This window comes from Maniola hyperantus, chromosome 2 (genome assembly GCF_902806685.2).
Source record: "Maniola hyperantus chromosome 2, iAphHyp1.2, whole genome shotgun sequence".
Classification (NCBI taxonomy): domain Eukaryota; kingdom Metazoa; phylum Arthropoda; class Insecta; order Lepidoptera; family Nymphalidae; genus Maniola; species Maniola hyperantus.
Window position 1 is genome coordinate 10,529,887 of NC_048537.1, and position 21,488 is coordinate 10,551,374.

Below are 21,488 nucleotides of genomic sequence, written 5' to 3' on the forward strand. Positions count from 1 at the left end.
GCTCTATTTTTGTCAAAGTAATTATTACTTTTTCTTTCTTCGTCATTCATTGCTTTCAAAGTAGATAAATATTAAATAATATTTAAAAACCATACCGAAATATAAATATATACAATAAATGAATATTTTTTGTTTATTTAAAGAATTTTCAAAGCATTAATTCTGTGTAAAAAAACACAATCACATTGCACAACACCTATAACTTTGCCTGTACAATTAGGTAGTAAAAAAACCAGACTTCTTAAAGGAAATTTCTTTACACAAAATAAGGTATTAAGAAACCATATTTTATAAGATTAATCAGCAAAAAGTCCTTAAACATTATTATTTTAAGTTTTTTTTTATTTTTATCTAAATTTTAATTATTTTATTTTTAAAAAGCCAAATCCAAATAAATTACACAAAAAACTTATTTACCTAACATAGTTAGCCTTATCTAATTACTATATTATTTTAAGTAGTTTACATTTTCCACGATGAATGAAAAATTCATCATTAATTATACAAGTAGCTTTTATGTGACTTACATTAATTTATGTGAGTCACAAAATTGTCTCTTTACCTGTAACTTACTGTTTTGGCTAATAAGTTAAAATATTATAGAATCTACCAAATAATAATTACCTACTTATTATTTATTAGATTAAAATATTAGACAGCAATTATTTTAAGTATTGAAATATCCATTTATCATTACGCCAATGACTAAAAGCAAAAACATTTTTATCTAGAGAGCAAAGTTCACGAGTGTATAAAATACTTAACCCAGTTTAAAAAAAACTAAGTAGGTACCATTATTTTATGTCTTCGACAAACATCGCTGGGTGTTCAGCTGCATAAATTTCAAACCCCTATTTTATTCAGTTAAGGGTTGAATTTTCAAAAACCCTTTCTTAGAGGAAGCCTACGTAATAATAACTATCTACATACCACATTTCGGTCAGTCAGCTTTTCCATTTATGATTTAGACATAAGTTATTTAAAAGCTATTATTAATATGCATTAATTTTCTACAAAAAATCATCAAAATCACGGATAAAGTCAAAACTCTGATCCTTTTACAGTTCTCAAATGTATAATTTCATTAAACTCTTGCCATTAGAGAACTGCAGAATTTTAAATGAAGAAAATAAGTATGTGCAGAATCTAATTAAATTCAACAGAATTACCTCTATAATTCCATTTCACTGAGATACCTTTTAAACCAGTACCTAATGGATGAAACAGTAAAGTTATAAAAAGAAAATACGACATTTTCTCGTCTGTGTTTATTACTGTACATTAGTTATACTGCTTCCGTAGTGTCGTTTCGGCATGAAATGGGAACTAATGAGATTTTGATGTTTTTTTGACTGAGGTTTTATTTTTCCTTGCTAACATAACCATGCATCTACAGACCTTACAGCGTAACAGCGAGGTGTGATTTTTCTGTATTCTTTCTTTTTTATTGCCCAAACATTTTTTGTACACCACTTTAGTTTCCTAGGCATTTTTTTAGACATCCATCGTAGATTGCCGTGTTCATTGAATAAAGCCTAAACATACGCGACTGTATTACGACCTACCGTAACGGCAACAATGCATGATGGCAGCAGCTGAAGGGTACCTACACTGAACACCTGTACGAGAATTTGTCGATTTGTTATGTGAAGAACGCGGCTTCAGCAACGTTTGAGTAGCTTCTACGCAGGACGCAGGCTTCGCTATGTGAACCCCTTTATGGTTTACAGTACTTAATTATTCTGTGCGGTACAACTTGTATGAGTCGGTAGGTAGAGTAGTTATTAAATGACGTTGTGAATTTGTTTACACGAATACCAAACTATAAGTAAATTAATGCTTACATCATGTGTGATAGGTCGGAAAACAATCCTGGGGATCCGAAATCATTGTTATTTGCAGGTATAAAAGAAGAAATAATTCAACTTGAGTGAGCATCACATCGGTAAAATGTTCAAACTTGGTCGTTAAAATTTAACTTAAAACGTTCAAGAGCGGTACTTAGGTAAGCACTGCTGGCCATATGGGTCCGCAGACTGATACGAATAACCTGCGGCGACCAGTGTGTCCTTTCGTACGATGACTTTAACTTGAGAGTAACTCAAGTACTTTTTGATTTAGTGTCACTCATTTTCACTAAATTCTAACACAACTTATTTATTTTAATTTGATCGTAAAAATATATGCCACAACATCAAAGAAGTTTTAGGTATTTCAGCCGCTTGTAAAGATTACGTGCTATCACGCACAAAATTACACCCAGTAATGTTTTTTCTATTTGTGCTTCACGTTCTGTCTTAAGCAGTTCGAGAATTTGTGCATTTTTCGGGCATCCTTAAAGATAATTCCAATATATTTTCTAGGTTGATCTTGGAAGGCTAGATTGCCTGTGGGATACCACCCAAAAGACAAAGAAGGAAGTAGGTTATCACAGTTAAGGAGTGGAACCGGCACAAATAATTTCAATTGAAGAAGTTAGAACAAGATTGAAAGGCTTAGGTACATGGTACTGTCAGATAGTTTATTACATGATACATCAATGGATGATGATGAGTTCAAGTTTAAATAAAATCATTTACAAATTATTATACGTATGCGCATAGTTAATTTTTTTGTGATACCTATTTGGAAAGAAGACTTAATGGAATAAAGCTGAAAAAGGATTAGAATTACTCTCCACTTACAAAGTTACACACATTATTATTTTGGTACTAAGGCAGTGGTCCGACCGCCGACGATGAACAAGAAACGAGTAGAACTAGAAACTTAAACGAGTTGGCCATCAGCGGAAAGCGAGTGTGTAGTTTCGATAGTTTTGTCTCCTATGAGCGGGTGTGCAAGTGCGACGAGCGATTATTCGCGCTATTCGCCCGCGGTCGCTTAGTCCTGTGCAACTCAGTCTCTGTCGCTCAGCGACGAAACTAGTAAAGCGAGTCGTTGCCGGCAGTGTGAACAGTCAGAGAGCAACTTTTGATATATGCATCTCTTTCGTTTACACAGAATGTACATTTATTGTGCGTTTCGTGAGAGAGAAATTCGCCGACAGTTAGTCGTTTTCTCGCCGGTCGTCGGACCACTGCCTAAGTTAGGCAACTGCTCACAAACATTTGCAGACACGGAGACCAACTGTGGCGACACACGTTAAGTAATTAATTTTGAGAAAACAGTTGCATTTAATATTGCAATTTGTATTCCACTGCACTCACTGTCCCGCCAAGTGCCGGGAAGGGTTTTATTTTACGCTTAGGCTACACCATCGTCTTACAATCGAATTTATTAGAATAGAATAGATATATTTTTTATTCAAATAAACTTTTACAAACACAGAAATACAGAACCTGCAGCTAGCTTGGAATACCCTTCCTATCGAGAAGAACCAGCAAGAAACTCGCTGGTTGCTCTTTTCAAAGATTCAATTTATAATATTATACCATGGACAAAAACAAACCTTTATTTTGTAAAAAATATACATAAGGCATAGTGAACGAGTTTTTTTTTCACTTTTTAATTACAAATGTTTAAGCTTTTACTATCTGAAGTTAAATATAACATCTTTGGGAATTACCAATAATAAATTATTTTTATTATTTTCACCGGATAAGAAAGTCTATTTTTTTTTTACTTTTACACGAAGATGTGATGCAAGCTTTACGTTGTCTCGTTGAATAGTAAACATTATGTGCAAGTTTAAAAAATTATTTTGCGCTGTATGAAAATTTCAGCAACTTGTAAAATTTTTTTTAAAAGTTTGTCATGTTTTTTGTTTTTATTAGCTAGGTATGTCATATAGATGGTCTACGTTGTTCTGCTTCGTTGAGTATGCAAACTGTGTTCATGGCTAATTTAAACAAATACCTTGTGCACCCAGTTCGCTGAAATAATTTTTTAGTATATTTTGTAAGCTCAGAAACACATTTGACATTTTCAACCATGGATGTAAGAAGTAATAATTCATGGTCTATAAAAGGTATTTGCTTTCAACATGAGTGTATTACTTTTCTCTCGTTTCCTCCGTGCGATCTAGCTAAGTTGTTAAGTATATGTTTTTTTATATCGTAGACTGTAGCAAAGCTGGGACGAGCCACCTTATATGTCATAATAGTGCCAATAATTTTAATTTACAGAACACAACACATATATAGTCAACAACTCAGTGGAACTTTAGGTATATCACCTGAATTGATAAGAAAGAGAATATCACCGTCAAATATATTTAGCTCTTCGCATTGAGTGTATAAGTGCAGTGTTTTTAGATTGCAAGGATAACATCGTTGACTTTTGTATTATTATTATTATATAAGATTAGCGTTGAAGATAAGCAACGGTCTAAATCCACTTCGAGTTGCCAGGTTTTATCTTTTTTTTGTTCTATATTACCAGTAGTTTTGGCGACTTCCTCATCTATTGCCACAGAAATAAACCCAGGTTTAAATCATAAAACTCCATATAGGTAATATTTCGATTCCGGCAAAATGTATTTATATTAGAGGTTAGTAATCCTTCCTGCTAAATTTCAAGTTTGTAGACTTAATAGTTCTTAAGTTTTCGTGATTATTTAGCGAGTGTTATTTCGGTTGTACCTATGAAGGAGCTGATATTTTGCTACATTCTATTAATAACAAGCGATAAGAGCACAATCAGCAATTTTGTTAGTTTTTCGCAATTCCCACTTCAAGGAAAATCTCGACTAATTCCAGCTTTTGTGCTAATTCGTAGTAACTCGTAAACCAAACTCTAGTGAACTTGATATGCGCACGGGCTCTCTTATTTTCGAACATAAAACTGTTACTGTTTCCTCACGCCTATAGAAAGGAGCGGAGCTCTGCAAATATTCACCAATAGAATTGCATGGGAACTCCCGCTCCGCTTCAGACAAGGATTTGCGGACTAGTTTAAAAAATCATACATTTTAACGCGGAGTGGGGAAGTGGAGCGGGAAGCGGATATTTCGCTTACCAATTATTGCCCGCCGCCAGTAGCTCAAATGATTCGTCGCGTGCTCCATCTCCAGCATCTCCGCTTCGCGCTTTACTGTCTCGCTCCGCTCCGCTATCTAGCTCCACGCCAGTAGACAGGCAGCCTTATTCGAATACCACTTTTTATAATAAAAGTCTAACTGACAGACAATTAAATCGATGGACTTTTACAAGCATGAAAGGCACACGAGTTTTTGAATATTTTTTTAGTTTTTAAATAGGTGAGCACTACGATAGAAGAGTAGAAGGTAGGTATCTACAGAAAGGACTCTTTTATTAAAAGAAGCTGACAAAACTAATAATTTTAATTATTACTCGTAGGGTTAAAAAACACAGAATTTTCCAAAGTTCTTTTTTAAACGAACGTCCTAATTACTGGGTAGTAATAATGAGAAAAGAAACCATTATACAATGGCTCGGTCCACAATATTTCTAGATGACAAAGACCAAAAATACAAAATCTGCGAGTAGTGAGCAACCTACTAACCTTGCCTTGGAAATATATAAAAATGATGCTAGAATTACGCACCGTACTAAACTTAATGCGGACTAAAATAATAATTACTAGAGAATGCCCGTGACTTCGTCCGCGTGGATTTAGTTTTTAAAAATCCCATGGGAACCCTTTGTTTTTCCGGGATAAAAAGTAGCCTATGTCCTTCCCCGGGATGCAAGCTATCTCTGTACCAAATTTCGTCAAAATCGGTTGAACGGTTGAGCCGTAAAAAACTAGCAGACAGACAGACAGACACTTTCGCATTTATAATATTAGTATGGATTATTATACTTATAAGTTTTATGTCATTTATTGCTTTGTTTGCACGTATTTAAATTATGTTTAGGTCGTATTTAGCTAATTATATTCTCGAGAAAGACTTTATTGAAATAAACTTTTAAAAGTAGGACTTTTGAATCTATAAGAGAACCTTTCACTGGTTCGGAAAACGGATTCCCTTTCTACCGAGAAGGGCCACCGAGAAACTGGTTGCAGCTCTTTTCAAAGATTCGATTTACAAATAAATTGTACCTACTTACTTACCTACTAGAAACAGCCTCGCGACTTAGCATCTCGATCGAGCAGCTGGTCGTTTTACTACAATAGGAGATTGTAGTAAAACGACCAGCTGCTCGACCTTGAAGAGGTGTGGATTATTACTCCCAATCAGCTGATTTGATACACTTACATATCTCTAAAATGATACCTCTACCTAACTAGCACTGGATTACTGCTTAACTCAAATAAAGGAAAGTAATGATCATCTGATAGATAGTGATATGATAGATAGGCTTTACTCACGTGTGTAGTCGACGTTAGCCCGACTAGTTTCGAACCCATACGAAAACCGATACGGGGTCCCTTGAAAAAGGACCCCGTATGGGTTCGAAACTAGTCGGGCTAACGTCGACTACACACGTGAGTAAAGCCGGGACAGATATTATTTAGAATGGAAATCACTCACGGTAGTTTAAACGCTAAGATACATTAATGTGACGCGTTTAGGTACATAAACATGAAACACAGCACCTACATCCGTATGCTGGACATCGGCTGTCTGCCGGCGACGCGACGCTCGGTGCGTTCAGCTCTCAGGCGTCTATGCCTGAATTAAACATGAGATTTCTGAACTGATCGTTCAGTCAGTAATCTCCTATAAACTGTAATACGCTGCTCTCATTTTTATGAGAACACACGTTTCTGTGGAACAGATTTTTACCATGCAGACCCCGGTTTAGTTTCCCGATGTTATTCTAAATAGGTATTAGAACTGGGTACAAATTTACATGATGTTCCTGCGAGAGTTTTCCAGGTATTTGTCTTGTTTTCTTATTCCAAAAAGCTCACCTAATAAACAAGTTCTTATTTATGAAACGTTGAATCCTACAACTAATAAGCAGTTTGTGATTTGCACAGGCATATAAAAAACATAATATGAGTATTGATTACTTTATTAGACTAGAGATTATAAATTGCACTAAAGAAATAAATACTTAAAGAATAACTTTGATATACAACACAACTTCCGCCGATTTTAACATCCGTTTTCTAAATGCTAAACTGGTGTGATTATCTGAACCAAACAAAACACTTAATACCTATCCATATTTACATTTACACTCAAAATCTCACAGCCAATAAGCCTAGACCTTAACCTATTATACAAATTCATTATAGTACATATCACAGGCAAATCTGTGGGGGAATATACCCAGTTCATGTAAGTGCAGTATTGGGATGTTAAATAAATAGGTATTCGTTTCCATTTCCGCTTGAATTTCTCCAAGTAAACAACTATACTTTACCATTACGATATCGCTTGTTCGACATATTTTCTTTTCTTAGTTTTCTCTTTGTAGTATAAAAATATCATGTCTGGGATCCACATAGCTAAGAAGACTACCAAAAGTAAATTCTGTGCTGTAATACAAATGATGTAACTGTCAGTATAATCTCTGATCCACCCGAGGAAGTATCCTGCTGGGGGTACGATAAAGCCCATGCTCAACATGCCCAATCCAACGGCTGATGGTACTTGGTCCATTCTACACTCGTCTGCAATTGCGAGATTTCTGGCAACTATCACCATACTTCTTCCGAATCCATACAGAGCTGACATTATCAAAAGCACATATAAATCAGTTTGATATGCCAAAACTGAAATAAAATATGAAAAAATAGTTAATAAATTATACACTTAAATATGCAAAACTAGCTACGCCCGCGACTTAACCCTTGTGGACTACATATATTTCAAACCCCATTTTGCTCTCTTAGGGGTTGAATTTTCAAAAATCCTTTCATTTAGCGCATGTCTCCGTCATAAAAACTATCTGTATGCCAAATTTCAGCCCGATCCGTCCAGAAGTTTGGGCTGTGTGGTCATAGATCAGTCAGTCAGTCAGTCAGCTTTTCTTTTTATGCATATAAGATTATGCTAAAATAATTAGAAAATAAACAAAAACTTCCCATATTTTTTTAAGCAAAGAAACAAAAACAAGTAAGTAATTTAGTAATATTAATTGCTTCGAATAAATAACAATATTCTTATTACGAATTACAGTTATCAAAAATTTGATATCGCTGCTATAAAAAATGAAATAATGAATACTCACTTTGTCTCACTACAATCAACCATATGCTGGTCATGATTAGCATAATTCTGGCTTTAATACGGTATCTATCCTGCAAGGGTGGCAGCGTAAGCCTGCCAATAATATCAGCCAAAGCAACAGATGACATGCAGAGAGCAGTCTGTTTTTTGTCCATCGATGCTTTTTTCTGTAAAAGACAATGTTAAGTATAAGAAAAAATAAAAATCTTACTTTGAAAATGCTGTGTTAAGGTTCTGTAAATATTTCAGTCTAACCACAGTGATAAAAGTAAATCATATAGGTATAATATTATTATGACAAATAATACATTACGTTATAAATACTATCTGTCCCGGCTTACTCACGTGTGTAGTCGACGTTAGCCCGACTAGTTTCGAACCCATACGGGGTCCTTTTTCAAGGGAGTCCGTCCGCGCCCGCGCCGCGGTTTTGACTGCAAAACTGCGGCAGTCAAAACCGCGGCGCGGGCGCGGACGGACTCCCTTGAAAAAGGACCCCGTATGGGTTCGAAACTAGTCGGGCTAACGTCGACTACACACGTGAGTAAGCCGGGACAGATAGTATTTATAATGGAAATCACTCACGGTAGTTTAAACGCTAAAATACATTACGTCTTTAAACATTCTGTTAATAATTAGTAGAACACTATACTTAATAATTATAACGACAACTAATACATCCTGCAAAAAACCGGCCAAGTGCGAGTCAGGCTCGCGCAACGAGGGTTCCGTACTACAGTCGTATTTTTTCATCATAGTTTTTGAATTATCGTGCAACATGTCGACTGTAGTAAGTAGGGAACCTTCGTTGCGCGAGCCTGACCCGCACTTGGCCAGTTTTTCCTTTTGGGGTACGGAACCCTAAAAATGAATGCCTTTAGTTAATTTAATAATGTAAAGCACCTGAAGGAAAAATGGATACAACATGCTGAAGTTTTGAATAGACACTACTGTAAGTGCAGTTCCAATGATCACGTTCAAGAAACGAGGACTCGACAGAAGAGATATGTCAAATAGGTCGTATATTTTTCTCAATAACGTCTTCTTTGGTTTCGGTATTTCATATTTTCCTAAAAAAAATGAACAAATATTACTTAGCACTGGTTATTTGAATAATGTGAAAGATAAGTATTTATTTTATAGATAACTAGAGGATACCTGCGATTTCATCCGCGTGGATTTGGGGTTTTTTAAACCCCATAGGAACTTGTTGAAATTTCGGGATAAAAAGTAGCCTATGTCCGTCCCTAGGGTATAAGCTAACTCTACACCAAATTTTACCAAAATCATTTAAACTGTTGGGCTGTGAAAAGCTAGCAGACAGACAGACACACTTTCACATTTATAATATTAGTATGGATGGATGTCCACAAAACGCGTGAAATCTCTGATTTTCCAGGATATAAAGTAACTTATGTCCGTTTCCTATTTTCGTCAAAATTAGATATGCGCATAGGCCGTGAAAATTGAATAGGCAGAGATAGATACACAGACTGACAGACATACACTTTTGCGTTTATAAATATTAGCAGGTTAGCACAAAGTATGACATTAAAGTTACCATTCAAAAGATCAGCTGATTTCCCGTTTGTGTTCACTTGTAACTCCTTGTAACTTTGTGATAAGGCTTTATTATTATTTGGCTTCTCAGTTATATCTGAAATAAGTGAAGGTTCCGTAGCACGTCTTGTGTTTTTGAATGTTACATTACCATTAGCATTATAATCTTTGTTTTTAATAGGATCTTTGTTATTCTCTTCTAGTAGGTGCATCTTTTCGTCAACTTCAATTTCTACTTCAATTTGTTTCATGTGCCATTCCACGGGTTGAATCAACAATGTTCCGCATATCTACAAATAAAAATATATTATGCGTATAATCCAATTTTCAAATAAACAATTTCATTGTTAATACCCCGCTTGGGTGCAATAAAGCAGCTTTCTTTTAACTACAGTAGAGTAATGCATACTATAAAAATAATATTAATACATACCCCGTGTAAACTTAAAGCTGCCAACAGTAGACAAGCCCCTCTAAATCCAAATTCGTCCAGAAGGTATTGCACCACATGCGGCATGAGAGTCTGCCCCACGCCTGTTCCTACCATAGCAAGACCAACAGCTAAACTTTTTCTGACTTTGAAATAACTGTTGATAGCCACAAATGAAGCGTTCTGTATAAATCCTAGGCCAAAACCTGGAAAATGCTAAGAATGTTAAAAATATATTTATCTATGTAAATTTATCTATGGTGTAAATGTTAAATATTTATAATACTCTACCTAGTAAAATACCATACGTCAATATCAAATGCCAAATATTTGTAGAGAATCCACTTAACAATAACCCAGCTGTACACGAAACTGCTCCTGTTACTGATACAAATCTAGGGCTCGTTAACTTTACTATAGCTCCAGCTATAGGCCCTCCGAAATTTGTGACAAATAACATTGTACTTAAAACGATAGCTGCTCCTTGTGTGTTATGCCCCATTGCTTCCAATGCATCTCCGTATAATAAACTAAACAATGATAACATCGATTGATTAAAAATCTAAAACAAAAGAAATAATATCATGTAATACATGAAACATCACGAGAACTGCCATCAAATGAAATATGATTAAAGTAGGTATAATCAGAAAAATAATAATATTCTGTCATACGACGTAATAACTACGTAGACAATCAATATCTAATAAGGAAGATAATGTACCTATAAGGCATATGAATACAGCTTATGAATGATAAATACATCTCATTTTGTGATTGCTACTTACATTTGAAAGGGCCGTTCCTAATAATACCATCCATCCCCATCCTCCATCAGGTGGCACCAATTTTATTCTTTTCTCTATTTTCTTGGCCGTCTGTGGTATTAACGCGAAAGAGTTTCTTTTCGACATTTTGTCTCTATTTTATTGTACTTGGTCACGTCATTAATTTGTCCTTGTATTTATATCTGTAACAAAACATATATCCATTTTTTACGCATTTAATTTATAACGTTGTAATACAAAATTACTATTGATAATGATTATCACTACAGTTCTAATTATAATATGGTCAAAGTGATACTTCTGTGCAACCAGTCTGTGATTGAACTGTAAGAAGAACGTTTAATTCGGTGATGCTAATTTTGTTTGTAAGTAATTAACGTATGTGCAGTAATGATAATAATATGCTCTTGTCTCTTATATAAAGTACCTCATACCTAATTAGAATTTCATTTATATATTATTACTAGGGTTCCGTATTCGACGAGTGCCAACGGGACCCTTTAACCAAGCATCCGCTGTCCATCCGTCTGTTTGTCGGCGGGCTTCATGAACCGTATTAGAGAGTTGAAATTTTCACTGAGTACCTAAGTATGTATTTCTATTGCCACTATAGCAACAAATCCATACTCTATACTTTAATATTATAAATGCGAAAGTGTGTCTGTCCGTCTGTCTGTTAGCTTTTCACGGCCCAACAGTTTAACCGATTTTGATGAAATTTGGTATAGAGCTAGCTTACATCCCGGGGAAGGACACAAGCTACCTTTTTATCCCGGAAAATCACAGTTCCCACAGTATTTTTAAAACCTTAATCCAGGCAGACAAAGGCATCATCTAGAGTACGTAATAAAAATCTGGTTGTGCAAGAACAACTTGCATTAGTCCAGTTTTAAAAATAATAAGATTATAATATGAGAAGTCATACGATAATTAGGTTTAGTTAACAAACATACGCAACGTATGAAGTTGCCTGGGACGATAAAAGGATATCTAATATTATTATTTTTATGTAGGTCGATGTAGAAAAAAATTACTGCAATATTGTATGTATTATTTGAAAAAGCCTGAAATACGTAATCATCTTACCCTCTAACAAATAAACCTGGAATAGCGGTGGAATAGTTATACTCTGTTTTGTCTTTTTCCTTCAAATCTCAAATTACTGATGACAGAGAAAGACAAAACAGAGTATAACTATTCCACCGCTATTCCAGGTTTATTTGTGAGAGGGTTACAGTCTATGTACGACCAAACAAAAAAATATAGCGTAGTTCTAAGTTTGATTTTCTTGGTATTATGGATATTTGGCACACTACCAAACATTATTTATCTGAGAAAATTCATTGCGTAACGGAAAATTGCGTTTCCATACATCATTGATTAGCACTCATTTCGAGGAAATCATAGGTGAGTAGGTATTTCTATAGCAACTGGTTTACACAGAACCAAAAAAATACAAATAAAATCTCCTACAAATATCTTGTTATCTGTTCCGCAGATTTTAGTCTATATTCTAGAACTAGATTTTGTTACTAACTTTTATCCAGAAACAAGGCTTTGTACCTAATATAATATTCTCTTTAATTTACACAAAAATGTTTAATAACAATGATATTTTTTATCGTACGTAACCTATATTGATAAACTAAAGTAACAAATAACCAAGCAAGGTCAGTCTCTATGACACTCAAATAAATAATAGCGATAAGAAAGTTCAATAAAGAAATGATACACTCCATAAAAGTAAAATATAAAAAAAGCCAATGTAAATAATTCGTCACTGAATAGTGACGAAACAAAATGATAAACACAACATAACTGATCCTTAAACTGTGTTTTTATTGTATAAAAAATTGAGCTTACCGTTGAGTCTAGAAACATCAGTTCGTTCATAACATGTACACTAAGATACAATTCTAACAGGTTATTTTTAAAACCTTAATCCACGCAGACGAAGTCGCGAGAAAGCTAGTTATCTCTATTTTATTTGATTCCAACTCAGAAGCTGCCTAGCTGGACCATCAAAAATTAATAAACCTGCGCCGTTTTTCTATGAAAGAGAAACATTTTCAGTTCTAAAAATAGGTGTTCATTTATTCAGTGACGTTGTGAATGACGATATGCGAGGTCATAACTGAACTGAAACTTGTTCTTTGAAAAATGATGACCATTACTGAAATTACTCTAATCATTATGCAAAACTGTACTTTTGACCATATGACTAAAACAGAAATATGTCTACTGTAGATTATTATTATTGTCATGACTCATGAGCCACTCTGTCATTTTAGAATATTGATAATTTATTCAAAATGTCATTATGTCTATACATCTATGCATATTTTTTATTCATCATCATCATCATGATCAACCCATCGGTGGCTCACTACAGAGCATGGGTTTCCTTTTAGAATGAGAAGGAGTTTGGCCATAATATAGTCTACCACGCTGCCCATGTGCGGATTGGCAGACTTCACACACCTTTGAGAACATTACTGAAAACTCCAGTCATGCAATTTTCCTCACGAAGTTTTCTTTTACCGTTAAAGCAAGTGATATTTAATTACTTAAAACCCACAAACCCACATAACTCTGAAAAGCTAGAGGTGCGTGCTCGAGATCGAACCCTCGACCTCCAATTAGAAGGCGGACGTCCTAACCACTAGGGCTAGGCTACAACAGCTTATTTTTAATTAAGCATTATCAAACGAGGAGGCTAGAGCAAATAATAATTATAATGAAGCGAAATGCTAAATAATTTTACAGAACAATAAGTTTATAATTTTGTAAAATAACATGTCTGTCATTACGAAACAGTTATGGAAGTTTTAATAAAAATAGTAAAGTTACTTGAAGAGTGAGTATTATCAATATCTTTTTACTATCTATATTTACTTAAATACCTACTTAGAGTACACCAACATTACACCTCGTAAATTGTCAACAGCTTTATTATTTTAACGTTTATAGTAATCCATTTAGAGATTATGGCAGATAGATAGTTGAGACTGGTAGGTACTTACAGAATGTTTGTTTTAATGATTACTAGCGACCCGCCCCGGCTTCGCATGGGTGCAATGTAGGTACTAATGTGGTGTCAGTGAGGAGTGATTAGTAATCCATACTTCCATACTAAAATTATAAATGCGACAGTCTGCCTGTATGTCTGCTAGCTTTTCACGGCCCGTTACGCGTTAGTTTTAATTTTACGATTTTTCATTTTATTTTAATTTTGTGATATCTCCTAAGATATTATTCTAAATTAAATGATGTAAAGGGCAATTTTGGTTTTAATTGAATATTTCAGATGATTAACTATTTTATTTTGATAAGAATTAATAGTAAGTACTTATGTCAGTAAAACACCTACAAAAGTAAGGCTTTGCTTCAGATCATATTTGAAAATCATAAAGTCGATTATTGTGAGCCAACTTTAAAAGATCCTATTCTATCCTATAGGCACAATCTAGATACTCATGTCAGCTTTGCTCTTTTGGTGCATGAGAAGATGTGTTTTTGATTTGCTATAATAATATGCCATATACCTAAGTACATATTATTGTATTATAAAACTGACTGACATACAAATTGGTCTATAAAATTGAGATTTTAATAAATAGGTTTTCTCTATATATAATGTGAAGTTTCTCTATAGTGGGGGCACTAAGAAACATTAAACGGAATTTTTAAAACCTGAATTCTTGCGGATGCAGTCGCGAAAAAGACCAGTAAATATCAATATTCATTACAACAAATAAATTCAGAACTAGGAGATTTGTAAGTAGATCAAGTTTTTCAATTATGAGTTGCATAAGTGAGTTGCGTAGAAATCGCGGTTTGCAATTTGATATCAGTAAATTATTATGTTACATCTTTTTATTTATATTTTTGCGGTTTAGGATGTCACACAAGTAACAGGTGATGCTGCTGCTTCTGCATGAACTTTCTGAACCCATCATCATCATCATCATGATCAACCCATCGCGTCGCAGGCTCACTACAGAGCACGGGTCTCTCTCAGAGTGAGAAGGGTTTTGGCCACAGTCTACCACGCTGGCCATGTGCGGATTGGTAGACTTCACACACCTTTGAAAACATTATGGAGAACTCTCAGGCATCCAGGTTTCCTCACGATGTTTTCTTCACCGTTAAAGGAAGTGATATTAATTAATTACTTAAAACCACTTAAAACGCACATAACTCCGAACAGTTAGAGGTGCGTGCCCGGGATCGAACCTCTGACCTCCGATTAGAAGGTGGACGTCCTAACCACTGGGCTATCACATCTTACCCATGCTTTCATAATAATACATATTTCAATACTATTTAAGCAGGAAAATAAAAGAGTTCTCTCGGAGTTTCTGATAAATCTGAATCCTCGCGGTTGCATGCAAATCGTATGCATCAAATAGTAATACTATTAATGCAAAAGTGTGTCTATCTATGTGTCTGTTACCTTTTCACCGATTGACTACTACAAATTTTATTAAGACTGGTTAGTCTTAATAAAATTTGGCAGACATCTAACTCAATCAAGGAGGATACTTTAAAAAGCTAGTTTTGACGAAAGTTTTTAAATATAGGTACTAGTGTGAATTCCACTAAAATACATAAATACTAAACGATCATTTTTCGTCGTCATATAACTGTATTAACATTACTATGTAGATCAAAAGTTTGTGATATTAATGTTAGAGTAATTAAAATGCACGTGTAGATAATATTTTAGATAACGTGTGAAGTAGAGTATAATATTAATTAGCAGATTAAAAAGATAGCGATTGTATTAAAATTCCTATCAATATCCGTTATGTATGTTTTAACAATTAAATAACACTTACTTTTACGGTAAAGGAAACCATCATGAGGAAACCTGCATGCCTGAACGTTCACTTCTATATAGCTGGTATTTGTGATAAATAAAAAGCCAATTTGGGTTTTTCATCACTTTAATATTATAAATTTGAATGTTTGTATGTTTGTTATTCCTTCACGCCACAATGGCTTAACCAATTTAGCTAAAATTTTGAATGAAGATAGCTTAGGTAGGTATACCCTGAATTAATACATTAACTACTTTTTATCTCAGAAAATCAAAGATTTCCCGGAGGATTTAAAAATTTACAAAACCTATGTCCACGCGTACCAAGATTAAACTTCTATTTATATAGATCGAGTTCATTGACATAGTATACCCCAACAAATAATACAAGATAATAATATCAAAATTCTTACTCACTTCAGGAAAATTTACACACATGGCGATATGTATGGCGGCGCTCTCCAAAACAGCAATCTAATTGGATTCACGAGTATAATGCTCGAATCTGATCAGTCACACATTAATTTTTTCCTTGTAAACGACCGCCCACTACTATTACAGTAACATCAATGAATTGACACTATCAGAGTGATCGAACCGGACCAGCGATAACATCACATGTTTTTCAGTACACACACTAGGTAAATACTTACCTACAAAATTGAATGAGTAGGACTACACTCGAATTTTACAGGAAATTTCAGATATCTACATAAACGTTTAACAGAAATTTTTCTATCTTTATACTGCTAGGCAATTCCACTACAATTTTCCAAGTTAGCCCACTTCTCTCTAAGATCGCATCATCACTTACCACCAGGTGAGATTACAGGCAAGGGATAACCTGTATCGGAATAAATAAATAAATATGATTATATTATAAAGATTAAAAATGAAAATAAGCCGTTAAAAAGGATATCTACTTGAGTTGCCGCTTTATTTATTAATCGTTTACATTGTTGGAAATTTCCATAAAATTGGAACGTAATGATTGTTCAATGTAATATTAAATGTCTTTGATAATAATATAGTTATCACTATTTTTGTTTACCGGCCTGATGAAATAATTTCGTTTAAAACAGTGCCTCGCAGAAGCGGTCGCGACCGGAGGTGAAGAGTTTACTTAGTGACTGATATTAGAGTAGTAAGTTCACACAAGAAACAGGTTCATAACAACGTCTGACATAATAATAAAAAATCTTGAGAAAGCGTCTCGGTAAACGACCTTTTTGGCATACCTAGTGCTGCTGCGCAAAAATGATCGTTCGAGTTATGACAGTAAGTTTAAGATTCCTATTGATTATTATTTAATTCAAGCCATAAATTCATCTGCAGCTGTTTAGGTAAGTATGATGTTATTTAGCACGTATTACGTTTTTTTACAGTCATCTTATACCAGTTAAATAAACAAAATGGCTCCCTGCTCTTGCAGTCATGGATGGTTGGTGTGATATTTTTCGGATTTCAATATTTAATTTTCATAAAATTATCGTAATCTACCTAATACCACACTTTTAAATAGTAAAACTGTGCTAATATCTAGTTTAGCGTGACATTTACATGTAAGTCATGCTTATGATATACTCGTAGGTAGTAAGTATTATATTTATCTATGCTCATATTTCAAAATCCTGGTTATGAATTTAAAAGGGGTGACTCAAAAAATTGTCATTGTTAGTCAAACAGTAGTCTCCATTTTTTTGGGTTCCGTACCTCAAACGGAAAAAAGGAACCGTTAGAGTACGTCCCTATCATTAAATTTGCAGATAGAATTTGGTAGTCTTGTAGTACAAGTAAAGAAATAAATCTAAAAATCGTGAATTGGTGGTTACATCACAAAAAAATTTAAATATGTTCAAGAACAAATGATTAGTATTTTCAATTTTCAAAGTAAGATAATTATACCAAGTAGGATATTATATGAAAGGGCTTTACCTGTGAATTCTAAAACAGATTTTTATTTATTTTTATGCAAAATAAATAATATATAAAATAATATCGTGCAAAATGTCAAAAAAAAATACCCGAGTACGGAGCCCTCGGTGCGCGAGTCTGACTCGCACTTGGCTGGTTTATTTTTATTCAGATACAAGTTAGTCCTTCACTGCAATCTCATCTGGTGGTAAGTGATGATGCAGTCAAAATGCTCGTAGTAAAAATATTGAAATAAATCTAATCCTTTCTTGTACGATTTCAAAGTACCAATTATTATTCAGGCATTATTAATATAATCATAGGCACCAACAGAAAAACTAAAAAATATAAATTTTCAGCATACATTTAATTCAAGCCATATATTTGCAAATGCTTTTGAAATTCACATCGTAAATTGTAAAGCGTTTAATCAACAGTGACGCTGCCAAAAATAGATGGAGTTGAAAATGAATTTTATATGTAAGTACAATGTTTTAGGTTTGTATATTTTTTTGTTTTTGTTACACTGAAGAATACTCAAAATGGATTGAATAATTCTAAATTTTTTTTAAAACTACATTTCTTTATTCACAAACAACTTTTCATTCCCATTCTTTTTACCACGGAATTCTAAATAGATAAAATACTGTTTTATTTCAATACATAAAAAACTATATATAGTATATACATTCAGAAAAAACTTATCATTAAAATTATATAAATTAACAAATCTTCTATGATAATAATATATGTTATCACGGGGTTAAATAGTCTCTGTCCAAAACCGAAATCCTGGCACATAATATTATAATCTTTTTGAAGTATCATAAAATCAGTTAAAATTATTTAAACTTAATTATCATAATGAATATAATCTAAATATTATATAAAAGGAGAAGGTGACTGACTGGCTGACTGACTGACTGACTGGCTGACTGATCCAGCAACAAGCAGCAGAAGTTTTGGCTTAGAATAAGCGTTTTGATCATTGCTGCGGATTGCCTAGGCCAATCGCTATATTACTTATTATGGCAGCATAGTATTTATATTTTTAGCGTTTAAATTAACGTGCGTGATTTCCATTATTAACGTAGAAGAAACCGGCTTCACTCACGTATTTAGTCGACGTTAGCCCGTTTCAAACTCTAATCTCACAAAGCCACCATGATCCAAACAGACATCCAAACAAACGTTTCTCCCAGTGTTGGGGAGGAACTTTCGGCTTTTATAAAAAAAACGAAGGTTCTTAGTCCATTACGTATATTAAGTAATACCTATAGTCCTTGCGTGTGATTAAATAAAAAAAATATGACTAAGTAATTTCGCAGGAGTATACCTAATCTCTTTAACTAAGTATTAATAAAGACTCTATGTCAGTAAATATTATATTGTCAGTCTTCTTATGATTTTGTAGATTCAGATTATCTTGTTTTATTTGATCCTTGCTAGCACCTGATAAGAGTATGAATTATTATGATAAGGCCCTGACGATAGTCACTAACTCTCACTTGTCATTCGATATTGTTAGTCGAGGTATTTCTATAAAAATAACTGCGAAATTGTGATTGCCTTACAAATGAAATTAAAAAGAATATTAATTATGATTACCTACTTTATTAGAACCTTGGCATCTTATAAATGTGGACCAAGGACAAAATTTAATGACGAATCTGTTCTAATTTGTCTTTTGTTCTTTTAGGTTTACGTTAAGAATCACATTAAAATTACATTAAGTAACTACCTATAAAATATGACTTAGACCCTAAGGCACAACGCTTATAGATGCAGTAAAGTGCCGCCGAAACGCGACTTCTTTTATTTTATTATCTACTAGTATGAAGTCTGCAAATCAGCACTTGGCCAGCGTGACGGACTATGACCAAACCCATTATCATTCTGAGAGGAGACTACTCAATAGTGCGCTGGCGATGGGTTGATCATAAAACTCAACTTATTTAAATTTTGCCGAACGGTTGAAATTGTTATTCTGAAAATAAGCGCCCTCTAGCGGCTCCTTGAAGGGTGCGCAAGTTGCAAAGGCACGCCGCATAAGATGATAGTTGATTCTCAGACTGAAATCTATACAGCTTCGGTTGTAACAAGACAGATTTATGTCAGCGATATACTTAACTCTATAGATCTCAGGCTGAGCCCTGAACCATATAACAGTGTATTATCCTTACTCGGCCACGCCTCTACTAGTCACCACCCACTGTGCTCTACTCGCCGTCATTCGGGTCGCTTGGTCTGCGCCGCGCTTTACTGTCTTTCTTAATAATATCATAGTAATATTACCGAGTAGGTCCTAATTCCTAACATTAAAATATGGGAATACAATTTAATAACGGCCTCACTAATGGAAACTGTTTAGCGGGTACCTAAATATATTATGTTTACACACCGATTTCTCTCTTTCTGTCGTGAGTAGGTAAGTACCGTAAGTACCTAATATTTTGATAATTTCGAAAAAAAGAAAAACTTTTTCATCTAAAAACTGCTGAACTAGTTAGTTATGGAGTAATTCTCTAAACTGTGCGAAATAAATTAATACAAAGATATTTTATTGTTTACGATGTTTGTAACACTATGAGTAGAGGAGTAGGCTGCCTAGTTAGAGTTTAGATACAACAAATTTTTATCTATGTATAGGTAAAATAATTACTCCTCATAGATTCACTAACTTAATTAGTGTATTTTTGGTGAGGTTTCTCTTTCCTCAATTAATAAAACAAAACAATATCTAGGTATGAATCAACTTTTTAATGGTGCTGTTAAATGCGGTGCTAACAGAGTAGTACAAAGAAAACGACATAAAGCAGAAAGTGAATTCAATTTACTTTTACTAAAGAGGAAACGCGATTTACTCAGTTAAAATAAAGTAAATTCGATTTCTATTTCATTCCGCTAAGGGCATGGACAGACAGCGCGAGAGGAGAAATATGACCGAACGTCACAGCGTTTGATTTATAATAGAACGAATTACTACTCATATTATTACAAATGCAAAAGTGTGTTTGTTTGTCCTTCAAGCCTAAGCTTCTTTACAACAGCTATAAAATGCTCAAATCCTTCCAATTAGACACCCAAGCTGCCTCTGAGCTTCTATATGGAACCCTTGGTTGCTTAGGAGTCACGCTCAACAGGTAAAAAGAAGCATTTTCTTGTCGTTTAGTAGCCTAAGGGATAATTTATGCTAGACCGTGTCGGGCCCGAGCCATGCCGCGTCCGAGGCATCAAATTGGGCAATATTTGGTCACATCAGACCATGCCGTATCCGAGTCAACCGACCCTCGTCAGTGTTACGTTTCTTCATACAAAATTGCAATACGTGGATCGTCCGCGCGTCGGACATGCCTCGGACGTGGCACGGCTCGGGCCCGCCACGGTCTAGCATAAATCATCCGTTAGTCGTCCCCCGTTCGTCTGATAATTTCATGTTAGCCATCCGAGTACTCTGACAAAAAGCTGAATCCAAATTTCAGATAACACATAGCGCTGCAGAGCACTTAGAACGCAATTTGATTCAACTAATGCTACGTAATCCTGATCGGTAGCACACAAATGGCTGGCGTGCACTGTAAAAGGCCTTGCGTAAATTGCAGTTGGTGATTGATGATAATCCCTGCACATCTGCACGGGCGCAAAACAATGCACTTGCAACATTCGCTTGTACAATGCACAACCGTTCGAATTTTCTCAGTGCAATAATTGTTATATCAGGTTTTTGTTACGGATCTATTGTTTGAAACGTACGAGCAGGTGTTGGAAAAAGTGTTTCTATGATGTAAACTTCCTCGTACTAGCTCTATTATTATGTATTTTATCACATATATATTATAATCTATGAATATAAATACATGGGAAATATCCTGGCTCACTGACTGACTC

The 21,488-nt window shown here is 34.5% G+C and overlaps 1 protein-coding gene across 2 annotated transcripts; it reads right to left on the reverse strand.

The window, feature by feature from the left end:
* Positions 1–6,907: 6,907 nt before the first annotated feature.
* LOC117991119 (monocarboxylate transporter 5-like) lies at positions 6,908–16,494 on the reverse strand. 2 transcript variants are annotated; one of them, XM_069504210.1, is made up of 8 exons: positions 16,340–16,494; positions 10,865–11,046; positions 10,368–10,638; positions 10,080–10,282; positions 9,648–9,936; positions 8,990–9,156; positions 8,088–8,253; positions 6,908–7,629 (listed from the first exon to the last, which is right to left on the reverse strand). In XM_069504210.1, exons 2-8 carry the CDS (start codon positions 10,988–10,990, stop codon positions 7,280–7,282), a joined length of 1,572 nt encoding a protein of 523 aa, XP_069360311.1. In that variant the 5' UTR covers positions 10,991–11,046; positions 16,340–16,494; the 3' UTR covers positions 6,908–7,279. The 2 variants fall into 2 exon arrangements, with proteins under 2 accessions (XP_069360311.1, XP_034834566.1); XM_034978675.2 differs by lacking the exon at positions 16,340–16,494 and adding an exon at positions 16,104–16,263.
* Between the last annotated feature and the right edge of the window lie 4,994 nt (positions 16,495–21,488).